A 15,918-nucleotide genomic window follows, 5' to 3' on the forward strand; every position below is an offset into this window, starting at 1 on the left:
AACAAGAATTTCGCCTGACAACCCCGTATCAGTTTCTTCATGAGCTGTGTATGCATTAACCCCTGTTTGTTACATCTGGTGTTTTTTTTTGGCCTAGTGGTACATGCACTATGATTTATCTTTCTATTTATTTGATTCTTGTTTTACGCCGTACTCAAGAATATTTCACTTATACGACACAGCCAGCAATATGGTGGAAGGAAACCCGGCAGAACTCGGGAGAAACCCACAATTATTTGTAGATTGCTGGCAGGCCTTCCCGCGTACGTCCGGAGAGGAAGCCAGCATAAGGTGGACTTGAACTCTCAGCTCTCGCATTGGTGTGAGGCTCTGCCACTCTGGCGTGCTTTCCCCCTCGGTCTCTACATTTACTAAACACATGTACGTTACGTTATGTTTCATCGGGTTTCACATGTTAGTGTACATGCAGCATCTGCTTTGTTTTGTTTTATTCTTCATACTATTGGTAACCATGATTCAGACTTGTGGTAAGTGACTCGGAGATGACATTCAAAACGGTCTACATGACTTCGTGTTGTGGTGGTAAGAAATTGATAGTCGTGTAGATATATTACTTTATTAACCTGTACCAAAACAAACAAAATATAGATACATTAATTAAGTATTCAATTAAATAATTAGGTGTTATTACCATGGGGGTGGATAAATTTGAAATGGCGTGTACCCACCCTAATTGGACGATTTACGCCAATGCCTACTTTTTACAACGAGGTCGAGAAGATATTTGTAAACTACAAAAAAGTCTGGTTAAATCTGGTTAATACCTATGGCCGCTGGTAAGAAAATTTGCCACAGCTTGGAACACTTTATTGTATGTGGCAATGCTGTGGCAGATGGGTGGTCGAGTCTTCTACGTGACACTCTTCGAACAAACCCATTTTAGAGTGTCGTGGTTAACGAAGAGATACAAATACAAATTTGTGGGTAGGTGCCCGGATACAATTCGGAAGACTTCGTATCAATCGAGGGGTTAGTCAAGTAAAAAAAATCTACCCTTGCTTGAATTATTCCAGTCCTGCTGAAAAGTATCAACGAGTTTGGGTTTGCTAAGTACATTTACTAAGTGCTTCTTGGATTGATAAGGGAATAGTGTGGGAGAAAGAAAGAAAGAACCTGTTTTGCTAAGGAGTCAGTTCATTGTCAGGGACACGGATATGGGCTGGTACACATTCAAATGAGATATCAACCCCTTGAAAGTTAAACATAGTACACAAGTGTCGTATTTCTTTGTCCACGTGCAGTTAAACACCGCCTGTAGCGAGAACAAAGACTCCGTGAAAACAACAACACGGGCAGGTTTAAACTCGAACAGAAATTTCATTGTACATATAATGGCAGTGAGTTCAGCAGTAAACACAAAAACGAGATTGGACAGTCTGAAGGATCGGTTATATTTCATTTCAGGGAGGCAAAATGAGGCGCCTACACAATTACTCCCTGGGCATTCAGACGCATCTATGTATACATGTAAGTTCTCAGACCCACTAGACTTAATATGATCTTTAATACACAGCGACGGGGGGGGGGGGGGGTCGTCAGCCTTCTCAATTTTGCTATGTAAGTCATGTGTAAATAGAGGTAGGATACAATTTCCATGGCGGGAAGTCAGGAACAAACGAGGGGTGCATGTTTAAGTCATTACATCGTAAAGATGATGAGATCGCTTTGTACCTCAAGCTGAATGACAAGGCATGATTATCTTTACCTTCATATAACTAATCTTAATAGGAAGGTCTGATTGCGCTAGATGCCGAGTTATGTCCATCAGATGGTAACCTAAATAAGCATTTGAGGGTGCGCAGGCGCCGCCGGAGATACGAAGACCAATCATTACAGAAGGCCTGAATAGTTATAAGTGGTGTGGATCGCAAACCTCCTGTACACACCCGTAGTGGACTGGATGGAATCGAACTTCTCCTTAAGGGTATTGCACAATGGTCAAACGTAGAACGGATCAGAGAACGATCTAACAGAAGCAGACAATCCCTATCCGCCCACCGAGATTTCTCAGAAATAGTCTTTATCAGGTTCAAAACTTTCTGGCACTTAGAGATGACATACTCAATATGGTTTGCCCAAGTTAGACGCTTATCAAAGATAACACCGAGGTAACGAAGGGCTTAGATAATTTGACAGGGGAGTTATTGAGCGTTATAACTACGGCATTAACAGCTCTACGAATGAAAATAACGGCTTCAGTTTTAGCTGACGAAAATTTATACCCCCAAGACAAATTCCATTTCACAATGTCATCTAACCCCTGTTGTATATATGGAGTACATAATTTATGACTCCGGGATTGAAACCACATGCCCCTATCATCTGCAAATAACGAGCATTTTAGCTCAGGAGAGATAGCCTTCGGCATATTATTAATTGGCATATTAAATAAGATGGGAGATAGTACACGATCCAGGGGGACCCCGTTCTCGACAGGGACAAACCGTGAGTAGTCTCTACCTACCCGAAACCTTAAGCATGTCTGAACATCAAGTTATTTACGCTATATGATAATATTAACATAAAACATTTACTATCTCGCAGTGTTTGTATCCAAGCATCATTGCTAGGAACAATTTATTCATTTAAAACGATTAATTAACATTGTGTATGTAGAGTTGTCAAATCAGGAAGGATCTTTGCTCGGTTTCTCACTGGACAAAGAATACTCTACACTCCAAAAATAATGTGTTAATTTGAACAGAAACTCTGATTAAAACTATCATAACATAATACTGTGTCACATTCAACGTTGTGTCTTGTCAGCTTCCATTCATGTTCATTCATGTTCATTTTGACGGGGCCTCCGTGGCTCACGCTAGCGCAGCGTATTGACCCACCATAATGCTGACCGCTGTCGTAAAGCATTTGTGTTTTATTTAAGAGAACATCCTGCTGCGATAGCATTATAATAATTCAACAAGTACATCGCTCAGACAATCTAACTGATAATTTTTGAGAGCAAGGACAGTTACTGAGACACCACATAGAGTTATTGCCGAATAAAATAAATACTGGATCGTGATTCCGTATAAACGTTGACGGCCCATGGTCGTGACTCTAACCAGTTCCATTCGGAGTTCTGTCTAGACTGATTTAACTGAACATTTTTTATTTCACCAAAACTTAACAACATTCTCATGAAACGTGGCAGTTTGTATGGAAGGGGAGAATAAAACCACTAGTGGTTTGTTCCAGACCTTTCTGAATTCTATTATTACTATTTAAAGGAACAAAATTGTAGATAAAGGTGAAAGAGAAACAAAATATAACAATATACATACGCCTGCATAATAATATTAGTGGGCCGGTAATACCGATAAACTGACTGGAACGTCATGTCACGGAAAATGCGTGACACCCCAAAGAGCCATGCCACGGACAAGGCCTAACTCTCCACAATGTCATGCCACAGACAAGATCTGACGCCCTATAAATGCATGCCACAGACAAGTCCTGACGCCCCATAAAGTCATGCCACAGAAAACTACTGACACTCCATAAAGAGACAAGGCTTGACGCCCCAGTAAGTTCATGCCACAGACAGGGTATGACACCCTATAAACTCAAACTACAGACGAGGCTTGACGCCATCTAAATTCATGCCACAGACAAACCCTGACGTCTTATTAAGGCCATGCTACGAGCAAAGCCTAACACCTCATAAAGTCATGCCACAGACAATTCTGACGCCCCATACACTCAACCTAGAGACAAGACCTGACGCCTCATGCCACAGACAAGGCCTGACGCCTCATGCCACAGACAAGGTCTGACGCCCCATTAAGGTCATGCCACAGACAAGGCGCGAACCCGAATAAAGTCATGCCGCAGATAAGGCCTGGCGCTCTGTAAAATCATGCCACAGACAAGGCCTGACACCCCATAGTCATGTCAGGGACAGGTCGTGTAGAAATCATGTCATGCTCAAGGTCTGACGCCCATTGTCATGCCACAGACAAGGCCTGACGTGTCATAAAGTCATGCCACAGACAAGGTCTGACGCATCATAAAGTCATACCACAGACAAGGTCTGACGCCCCATTAAGGTCATGCCACAGACAAGGCCCGACGCCCCATAAAATCATGCCACATACAAGGCCTGACGGACTATGAAAGTCATGCCACACACAAGGCCCGGCACCCCAAAAAGTCATGCCACAGACAAAGCCTGCCGCCCTGTAAAGTCATGCCACAGACAAGGCCCGACGCCCCATAGTCATGGACATGCCCTGGCAGTCTGTAAACTCATCACATGCTGAAGGCCGGTGCTCTGAAGCATCATTGAGCAAAACTATAAACACTAACCAGTTTGATGTCATGAAGGGCCATGGAGTTCTCCTCACCAATCCTGTGCGCCTCCGCAGACACCATGATAATCGTCTCCTTTTTGTCATCAGTCAAAGCCGACTTATGTATGTCCACAATTAAAAAAATAATAATGATACATTTTCATTTGTTATAATTTTGATGTTTTTTTTTTACTTATTGATTTATTACGATTTTTGTTCCGCCTTTTTAGTTTTTGATTTTCCATTTATTTTTTGCGTTGGGCTTCAAGGTTAGCAGTAGATATCAAAGTTATAACGATTCAAGCAACAAAGGGGTATTCAAAATACCCACACAGATCATTGTTAGAGCCGTAAGGAAATTGTGTAGGCTCTAACAACAGTTATGCCTCATGTGACGTCCACTAATCTGTAGAAAGACACAGTACATAGATGGCGACGAGATAACTTTGGAACTTTTTTTCAAAACTTCATGTTTACTGCAAAACCCAAATTAACGCCAAAGATAGAAGATTTAAAGTGTCTTGCTAAAAAAAGAAAACAAAAAAATAAATCAATGCACTGAAAGGAAAATTGAACTGCTAATAAAATTATTTACTATCGGGCTAGTTCAGTATTTTAGAACATGAAAGCTTACAACGTCATAAGAATTCGACTTTTCTGCCATTTTCGGTAAAGCCATACTCTTAAGTTAGACACCAAGGCGGACTTTGTGAGTTCAAGTCCAGCTCATGCTGGGTTCCTCCGTACGTGGGAAGGTCTTCCAGCAACCTGCGGATGGTCGTGCGTATAAGTGAAATATTCTTGAGCACGGCGTAAAACACCAATCAAATAAATAAATAAATAAATAGATCCTAAGTTACAACCACCGTTTCCAGAAACTATCTAAATGCCTTCCAGCTTGGGGATTGGAGCGTCTATCAGCTGTGCTTCTGGAACATGCAGACACGACTATACAGTGCTACTGGCACCATCAGCGTTTATGTAAATCCAAATTATTAGCACCATTATTTCTCCTTTTTTTAAAATCAATCAATGAAAAAAATCGAAGAGGAAGAATATTCTGTTTAGTCAAGCAATAACCAATGATATCACTTTTAACTCTACATAGAACGGCCCACGTGCGTGTAGAAGAAAACAACATAAGTTCGCCAATGTACACAATACAGTAGAATTGAATGGGATAAGAATCTATTTACAGTACAATTATTTCATCGTTTGTTCACCTACCAGTGAAAACAATGTCAACAGGAAGAGGTTTCTGACTGGTTTAGGAACAACGAATTATATCACTTTGTGCAGACGTGCGGACGAAAATAACATCAGTTCTCTCAAGTGCAAAATACAGCAGAATAGAATGGTTTCGGTGGGGGGGGGGGGGGAGAACTGACAAAGATGTTATTTAAAGTGAAGGTGAATGTAATGATATTCAGGGTCATCTGCACGTCAACGAAAGAATTTTGCGTTTGAAAAAGAGACAGGATATGCCTGAAATATATGCAGGCCATAATCTTTCTCCGCAATAAGAGCCATTAGCGGTATACACTCTTGCTGTGACCCCCGTCTACCCCATCTGCACCCGCAGAGTTTTACACATATAAAATGCCACGTACACCACCTGCCATGAGTCAAACTTACCCTGTATATAGGTCAAATGAATAAAGCTATGGTTGTCTTCCAAAGCACTGTCTGTCATATGAAAGATGCAGTCTCTACTTGATAAAATGTGTATTCACACAGAGGACTGGCAACATCATTACTCATATATTTTTCAAACAGACCTAAAACTCCGGTGCTACATTTGTGTAACTCTCATAATACAAAATGAGACGTTCCAATTTGATAGTCCCAAGACCGATTTCCAAAACAACGTAAGATACCAGTTCCCAAAGAAACATGTAAGAAATAAAACACAAACAGTAAATAGAGCTGGTAACATGTAAGAGGAGAAGCAGTGTGCAGTTTTCTATGATGCATAGAAGACAGTCGATATTCTAGACGTTACAGCTAGTTCAAATTTCAAACACGAATATAGTCCTAAATCTCCTTAAATGCACTTCAGTAAATTGAACACTTTGTTAGACGTGTGTTCAATTCCATTTTGTAGTATTTTCTACCCACGAGCCCAGATGAACAAAATCCTTTTAATCTGCGAGAGCTAGCCTCAGTAAATGTAAATGAAAGAATCGCAGATTCGACCTAATGCTGCTTGCTTGGTGTGGACTACTCTGTATACAAAGTAAGTAATATCATTGGTCATTGCTAATCCAATCAGAATCTTCTTCCCTGTTGATACTATTTCCTTTGATTGGTGAAATAGCCATGAAACAAGACAATGAGTCGATGCTAAAGCACAGCTGCAAGTAAGACATACCATATTAAGATCTGCCATGCAACATGATGGTATTCGGGTTTCGATAAAACTACCAGCAGCATACCCATATTTTTGAAATATTTCAGGCCATGGGTACCAATCGAAGAAAAGATATTCATTTGTTACACTTCAGCATATTTAATCCACTACTTCGGCAGCGATCTGCGTCATATGGTGAGAGAGAATACATGATCATCCGTATGTAGGTTTCCAAGAACATATATAATTTGGAGGATGGAAAACAATCCAATAGACGCATAAGTGGTTTTGACATAAAACCTTACATATGCCCCAAGAAACATTTTTCAGAAAATATGCATAGCTTATCTTTGTTTTCAGATCGTCACTCACGGTTTATAACATGTGCATGTAACTGTCTTAATGAAGTCGTGGAACGGCGAGTTAACTAGGGCCACTTTGACGTCACGACGTTTATAAGTCCATGGGAAATCAGTCATGACGAGTTCAGCCCATTATACACTGACCAAATTTGAGCGGCTTATTTCTAGTCACAAATAAATTTCAAACTGCATGGATCGCATATAAACAATAAAAACGTAAAACAGTTCTTAACATATAGTATCTCTGATATTAACTATCACTTACGGATCTCCGTGGCTCAGTTGGTTAGCTCAGCGTAATGACCCTGGAGCCTCTCACCAATGCGGCCGCTGTCAGTTTAAGTCCAGCATGTGCAGACTTCCTCTCTGGCCGTACGTGGAAAGTCTGCAAGTAACCTGAGGAAGGTCGTGGGCTTCCCCGGGCTCTGCCCGTTTTGCTCCCACAATAACGCTAGCCGCCGTCGTATTAGTGAAATATTCTTGACCACGGCGTAAAACACCAGTCAAACAAATGAATACATAAACTTTCATTTACCGGTCAAAAACCTTTGCATTTCACCTTTACGGCACTGTTGACCACTAGCAGTATATACTTAATGCTGTAACCCAATCAAGTGTGTTACCATAGATGACGCTTTAATCTAGTACACAGCGCTGTCTTGCATTCGATAAAGTGCATGGCACTGCATGCTGGGGCCATGACCATTGTGCATATGTTATCAATACCTTGATGATTGTGTGTCAGTATTTATATTGCTGGGTGATTGTGTGTTAGTATGTTAGTATTGATTTTGCTGGATGATTGTGTGTCAGTATGTTTGTATTAATATTGCTGCCGTTAATTGTGTGTCAGTATGTTGGTATTTATATTGCTGGGTGATTGTGTGTTAGTATGTTGGTATTGATATTGCTGCTGTTGATTGTGTGTTAGTATGTTGGTATTGATACTGCTGATTGATTGTGTGTCAGTGTGCTGGTATTGATTTTGCTGCTGTTGATTGTCTGTTAGTATGTTGGTATTATATTGTTGATTGATTGTGTGTTAGTATGTTGGTATTATATTGTTGACTGATTGTGTGTTAGTATGTTGGTATTGATATTGCTGCTGTTGATTGTGTGTTAGTATGTTGGTATTTCTATTGCTGGATGATTGTGTCAGTATGTTGGTATTTATATTGCTGATTGATTGTGTGTCAGGGTGCTGGTATTTCTATTGCTGGATGATTGTGTGTTAGCATTTTGTACTTATATTGCTGGATGATTGTGTGTCAATGTGATGGTATTTATATTGCTGGATGATTATGTGTCAATATCTTGGTATTTATATTGCTGGATGATTGTGTGTCAGCTTGCTGGTATTTTTTTTTTTGCTGGATGACTGTGTGTTAGTATGTTGGTATTTCTATTGCTGGATGATTGTGTTCTAGCTTGTACGTATTTATATTGCTGGTTGTTTGTGTGTTAGTATGTTGGTATTTATATTGCTGGATAATTTTGTGTGAGTATTTTGATATTGATATTGCTGGATGATTGTGTGTCAGTACTTTGGTATTTCCATTGTTGGATACTTGTGTGTTAGTATGTTGGTATTTCTATTGCTGGATGATTGTGTTCTAGCTTGTATGTATTTATATTGCTGGTTGTTTGTGTGTTAGTATGTTGGTATTTATATTGCTTGATAATTGTGTGTGAGTAGTTTGGTATTGATATTGCTGGATGATTGTGTGTCAGCATTTTGGTATTTCTATTGTTGGATAATTGTGTTCTAGTATGGTTGGTATTTATATTGCTGGATGATTGTGTGTTAGTATGTGGGTATTTATATTGCTGGATGATTGTGTGTTAGTATGTTGGTATTTATATGGCTGAATGATTGTGTGTCAGTGTGTTCGTTTTTATATTGCTGGACGATTGTGTGTCAGCTTGCTGGCATTTTTATGGCTGCCGATGAGTGTGTGTTAACTTGTAGGCATTTATATTGCTGGATGATTGTGTGTTAGTATGTTGGTATTTATATTGCTTTATAATTGTGTGTCAGTAGTTTGGTATTTATATTGTTGGATGATTGTGTGTCAGAATGTTGGTATTGATATTGCTGGATGATTGTGTGTCAGTATGTTGGTATTGATATTGTTGGATGATTGTGTGTTAGTATGTTGGTGTTGATATTGTTGGATGATTGTATGTCAGTATAGTGGTATTGATATTGCTGGATGATTGTGTGTCAGTATAGTGGTATTGATATTGTTGGATGATTGTGTGTTAGTATGTTGGTGTTGATATTGTTGGATGATTGTGTGTCAGTATGTTGGTATTGATATTGTTGGATGATTGTGTGTCAGTATGTTGGTGTTGATATTGGTGGATGATTGTGTGTCAGTATGTTGGTGTTGATATTGGTGGATGATTGTGTGTTAGTATGTTGGTATTTATATTGCTTTATAATTGTGTGTCAGTAGTTTGGTATTTATATTGTTGGATGATTGTGTGTTAGTATGTTGGTATTTATATTGCTTTATAATTGTGTGTCAGTAGTTTGGTATTTATATTGTTGGATGATTGTGTGTCAGAATGTTGGTATTGATATTGCTGGATGATTGTGTGTCAGTATGTTGGTATTGATATTGTTGGATGATTGTGTGTTAGTATGTTGGTGTTGATATTGTTGGATGATTGTATGTCAGTATAGTGGTATTGATATTGCTGGATGATTGTGTGTCAGTATAGTGGTATTGATATTGTTGGATGATTGTGTGTTAGTATGTTGGTGTTGATATTGTTGGATGATTGTGTGTCAGTATGTTGGTATTGATATTGTTGGATGATTGTGTGTTAGTTTGTGGGTATTTATAGTGCTGGATGATTGTGTGTCAGTATGTTGGTATTGATATTGTTGGATGATTGTGTGTCAGTATGTTGGTGTTGATATTGGTGGATGATTGTGTGTTAGTATGTTGGTATTTATATTGCTTTATAATTGTGTGTCAGTAGTTTGGTATTTATATTGTTGGATGATTGTGTGTCAGAATGTTGGTATTGATATTGCTGGATGATTGTGTGTCAGTATGTTGGTATTGATATTGTTGGATGATTGTGTGTTAGTATGTTGGTGTTGATATTGTTGGATGATTGTGTGTCAGAATGTTGGTATTGATATTGTTGGATGATTGTGTGTCAGTATGCACATGTATGTATTTATTCTGCAGCCCGATCAAGTACACTGACTGACCTGGCCGAAATTATGGCAAAACTATAAGCTGTCGAAAAATTAAACCCACTGCGTTGATCACCGTTAACCGCTTTGAAAGATTAGCTTTTTCCAACATATATTGTGATATAAACGGTCGCACAAAACATGGTGGCTGCCTTGAAAACTCATCTCAAGACATAACGCGTATTAATTTTTTTACTAATACGACGACGGCCAGCATTATGGTGGGGGGAACCAGGCAGAGCTTTAGGAAAAGCCTCGACCACCGACAGCTGCTTACAGCCTTTCTCATGGAGGACCAGAGATGAAAGCGGTAAGAGTTGGTCTTGAACTTATAGCCGTAGCAGTGGTGAGAGGCTCCTGGGTCATTACGCCGCGGAGGCAGGCCAAATATCTCGGTCACGGCTAGTATAAGTCATTCAAATGAGTGTAGTGTGGTACTAGCGGGTCACCATACAGACCTAAAGATAAAATGTTTTTTAAATTAATCTTGAATAAAATCTTGACGGAAAAGCAGAGGGAGAGGGAATAGAGGATGTAGGAGGCAGAGACAGCGGGTGAGGGTGGGGGGTGGGGGGGGGGGGGGGGAAACAGAGGTAGGAGGGACAGCGCGGGAGGGGGAGACAGCATGGGAGGGGATAGGGAGGAAGTATAGGAAGGGAGGAGGGCATCGCTCATGTATAGGCAGGAGAAAAACCTGTATTGCTATTGAGTTTGTTACCGTGGTTGAATGCACATTTGTGCGTGACATAACTCCACCTCCGCAATAAATCAGATCCTTTTGTGGCAGAAAAGTTTAAAAGCCCTTGAAATGCGCTCGAAAGCCATTCTTGGCGTGCATCATCCGTTTTTAGGGCTTGGAAAACTCCAAATTTATAAATTCACTCACTCACTTTTGACTACCATTCAAGGCCATGACTGGATTCCCGCAGGCAGAAAAATCGACTGAGCTGAAAACTGAAGAGGACAAATCTGAGGTAAGACTGACTATATACTTTTTGAGTTCTGCTGTACTTTGTGCAAAACGTTGTTTTGGGAATTAGCCTTTGGGAATTATTGAACTGAGTTGTCCATCTTGCTTGACCGTTGGTATACGAATGTCTGTTTCAACGCCTAGATTCAGCTAAAGAAACTTTCTTGTGGAATTCAGAACAACAGGCTTCATTTTTGAAGTGGATCCCAGTGGATGTTTTCCATACTTTCGTTTAAAATATCAAAGAAAAAATCTGTAACGCTCATCAACAGAATAAAAAGCAAATAATCATTTTCTAATCACTGCTATTTTTCTATGCCATTTAGAATGGTGTCACATCACCTAGGATCTCTCCTGTTTAAGTATAATGGGTACTGAACAATATAGTGTGATTCTGAAATTAGGTCCACGTGATATCCACGGTCTACGCATTTGACATAGAAAAATGGAAATAAAACGCGAGATACCCCACTCAAGAGATTTAGTTCCGTTCTATTTTCAAACGACCGATGCATGGGTTTGGCAGCTCAGCAAGGCGAACTTTGTAAGCACAGTCTTCTTTTAGCGACGGAAATCCGTCCTGCAACAAGGAGGCACACTGCATACTCTTTAAGGGCTCCTTCGTCGTCATTTGACTGAAAAATTGCTAAGTACCACGTTAAACCCCAAGCACTCACTCACTCACTATTTCAACGGCCCCTTTCGTCTTTGTCTGTGCCTGCTTGGCTGTCAGCATCAGCTGGCTGTAGACATCAGCGAGTGCGCCAAACACAACAGGGTTTTCTCATTTGGAACAAATTCTCCCCTGTTGGTGTTGGGAAGGCATATCAATCTGATTCAACATAACCTTTTGCACAACACGTCTGTGGCTTACATCTTTTTTTTCTGCATATGTGACAGGCGTCATGTTCAATTTAAAGTAGGTAAAAAATCAAATATATTTTAAATACATATATGTCAAATATATCCTACGGCATGATCTGATCACATCACTAAGTTTCCCGTTCCGCAGAAACCACTGCACTCATTCTGACATACAATATTTGCATTTACACTATCTTCGATATATTGCCAAAAACTACAGATGGTACACCTTGCTTGTATTTATATGTGCAAAAACGTCAACAGTTTCCTGTTCAGCCGATATTACGACAGGACGGACTGTCTTTTTTTTTCAAGTTTGACATATTTTCTATTAATTCTACATAAAGATTGTCTTAGATTAAGATTATTTGAGTGCTCTGATTGAATTTAGTTTTCTGCGCCTTACCCTCACTAATGAAAGACGTCGACTGCTTTTCTTACAATTTACATGTTTATAAATGCGTCCTTATTTTATATAATTTGTATTTTAGCTTTCGTCCTGCGATAATTCACCAAGCCCATCCATTATGACTGATGGATTGTGCACCATTTCACCTCCAAGATGTCGGTATCAAAACTTGGTCGAATTTGCATGCGGATATAATATACACTGCACACAAAATACGTTGTGGTTTGGGTAGATATATAAGTGAAACCAAAGTGGTGCACATTGGCAGGTATTTTTATGAAGATTGTTGAAGAATTCTCATAAATCTTGATGAACGTTTGTATGGACATATAGGAGTCTAGCTTAAATTATAAACACAAAGCTCCCTTGACCGTTCAGTGACGAGTTATTTTTTCTCTTTTATCATAGTCAGTCCATTGATGTCCAAAGATAGTCCAGAACATTACAACATTCAATCATCCAAAAAGTGCATGCCACGTGGTCACGTAGAGCAAATCTTAGAAAACATTCGCACGGTCTTCACAGTTGCCTTTGAACTACACATAAGTTTTACATGATTAAATCTTATTGACAGACCGAAATGGAGAGGCAGAAGAACAGAAGTAACAAACGTGCGATTCTAGCAGCTGGTGGAGCGAGTTTGCTGACAGCATTCGTTGTAATAGCCGTGGTTATCTCCCTTTACTACGGCACTTACATATGTCAAGCCAGGAACACACCTAAAACCGAGGTAAGAGACTCTCTGTTGGGATAAATATTTTCAAAACAAAAAAGTAACACACTTTTGCCTGTCTCAATATCAATTACGTTTCGAGCTAATTTAGTCAACGGCTACATCCCGGATTCACTCGCCTCTAATCTTGGCTTCAGGGGCTTTCACTTAGGAGACCTTTCACCAGCCGAGATTTGTTTTACCAATCCTGACACAGATACCAAACTGTTTTAATAAAACGTACGTAGTATGTGTTTTACAAATCATTCAAGTACTAGGGCAAAAAAGACATTCGCTTTTAAATTCAGTGCAATGCCCGAGGTTACGGGGCTAAACGTGTTATTTCAGACAGCAGTAGCTAGAGATAATCACAAACTTTTGATCCAGAAGCCTGTCGGACAGTCCAAGTCGAAAGGTTACAGTAATTTATTGGATAACGCTTTCAGCAAAGGTCGATATTTTTTTGACAATTAAGGACCGATATTATCACCTCGATGTCTGGAGAATGTCTCCTGTCTAACGGCAAACGAGCTTTTATAAGTTACACCAGCGAAATGCATGGAACTGGGTCAAAGACTTGCCTCCGAATTGAAGAGTGAAGATCATTTCAGCCTAGAAATCGCCGACCTTTACACTTATGAAATTGATTCCAGGTATTCGTTTGCTAAAATATTTTATTTAGATGATGACTACAGCAGAAACTAAAACCGATTACAGACTTCTTAAAGAACAGCAGAATCAAAGGCATGGTTCCAGTTCCAGTTATTCACCTATATGTTTTAAAACATTTTTTTCTATTATAGCAATTGTCTTGGATTCATTTACTTTCAGAAATTCTTCTTGATTATTTCGGAGTCCCAATCCACGGGAAAGGTCGAGGTGAAGGACACCGAGAGGGTGATCATAACGGAAACCAGGACACCCAATCGGACACTTCATGACACCGTGGCTCTACAGGACTTCAACAGGGTAAAATGTCGTGTAATACGAAGCACGTCCTACCATAATTCTCTTGAGTTCAAATCAAGCCCTCGTCGTTCGGCTGTAGCTTGATGGGAGGCTTGTTAGACCTCTTTTGTAAGTGAATTAAACGAAGTTTATATCCGTAAATTCAACATTTTCCAAAATCCGTTAAAAACGTATATCAAAGAATGCACATCGGACGGTCTCTTTATGGCCATACCAATGAATGCACACGGGACGATTTCTTTATTGCCTTACCCATGAATGCACACGGGACGATTTCAATAAGGCCATACCAATGAATGCACACCGGACGATTTCTTTACGGCCATACCAATGATTGCAAACTGTAACATAGAAACCACTATTAGTCCATGTTTAAGAACTGAATGTATTTAATTTTCTCTCTCAGAAAATACAAGCCATAAAAGACCTTGACAGGAACGAGTGTTTCGTCTCCACTTTCGATATCCAGTTCGAGGAGGCCAAGGCAACGGTCCAGGGCAAAGAAGTAAGTGGAAATAAATAAGATCGTATAATATTAAAGAAACTTAAATATAAGCGTCAAGTTAGACATTTGAAAGGTTTTTGGAAACCTGGACCGAGAGAAACGTTATTTTATGGCGGCGGTCATTTGTACTTCTAAGTAGCAAGCGTTGAGAGCGGAACATAGTCTGTCATGTCTATGGCTCGGAGGGGGGGGGGGGTAAAAAAATCTGTACCATGCACATATGTATATTGGTTTGATTTCCAGACGGTGTTTGACCTTGAAAACTACGACACTCGGACTACAGTAAGATCAAAGGAGACCATCCCTTTTCAACTTGCGGAGCTAGCCCTAGGTTCTCAGGTGTTGGAATTCTGCAGAAATCTGCCTATATACTGGCTGACGGACGCTAAAGGCTCAGGTGCGTTTTCCACACTCCTCGTATTGCCAGAACACATTCTGCCCCTGTGACAAACCTGTGTGAATTTATCCAAAGTGAATAAATTGAATGAAAACAAAGGCTAAAACTATTGTTCCGCTATAGATAAAAAATACAAACAAAAACACCTTTTTAAGAAACATTACTTGTTTGTCATTTTGCATTTCCAAAACCTGAAGATTGACTACACTCAATAAAGTGTTAAATTTTGAGGACAAAGATAATCTCAACTATGGAACAGAAGCACAATTTTCTGCCCTATGTTTCCTTGGTTATTGTGACATCGCAATAAAACACCTAACCATCACTCGTGATTCTTTCATATAATTGATGAATTCAGCTTTTATCTTATTAACTAGTAACAGTTGCCATCGTTATATAGACAGATTTTTATTAGAATTCTCTCATGCATTATCACTCTTGTTTTTACCAAGATAAAGTCAAGAACAGCCCATGCAAATATATATCTAAATAAATAACATGTGAATAAATAAATTCCCCAACAGGGAGTCCCCGCTGTGACTGAAGATGACAGCTGTTGAAACAAGGACTGAAAATTAATGTACATGGAAATGAGAAAATCAATCAATGAGATCATTCTTTCTTTAATTTAACAGTCCAGACATGATAATCCATCTACATGTGTTCATTTATTTCATTAGTGTTTTATCATTTTATAATTATATGAATATGTTTAAAAGTATTGACTTTTTTCATTGGTGTTTAGCGGTGTATTCAAGAATGGCTTGTGAAAATAATCCAAGTATTGTGTGAATACGGTGTAAAATTAGATGAATACGATGAAAGGATAATTTCACTGCTAACTGTTCATGGT

The 15,918-nt window shown here is 39.4% G+C and overlaps 1 protein-coding gene across 1 annotated transcript; it reads left to right on the forward strand.

Annotated features, from left to right (window-relative positions):
• Positions 1-11,075: 11,075 nt before the first annotated feature.
• LOC135481031 (uncharacterized) lies at positions 11,076-15,115 on the forward strand. The gene is made up of 5 exons (XM_064760962.1): positions 11,076-11,213; positions 13,057-13,212; positions 14,026-14,163; positions 14,570-14,668; positions 14,912-15,115. The coding sequence occupies exons 1-5, from the start codon at positions 11,151-11,153 to the stop codon at positions 15,113-15,115; spliced, it is 660 nt and encodes a 219-aa protein (XP_064617032.1). The 5' UTR covers positions 11,076-11,150.
• The last annotated feature ends 803 nt before the right edge of the window (positions 15,116-15,918 follow it).

The sequence above is a fragment of the Liolophura sinensis genome, chromosome 13, assembly GCF_032854445.1.
Source record: "Liolophura sinensis isolate JHLJ2023 chromosome 13, CUHK_Ljap_v2, whole genome shotgun sequence".
Lineage (NCBI taxonomy): Eukaryota > Metazoa > Mollusca > Polyplacophora > Chitonida > Chitonidae > Liolophura > Liolophura sinensis.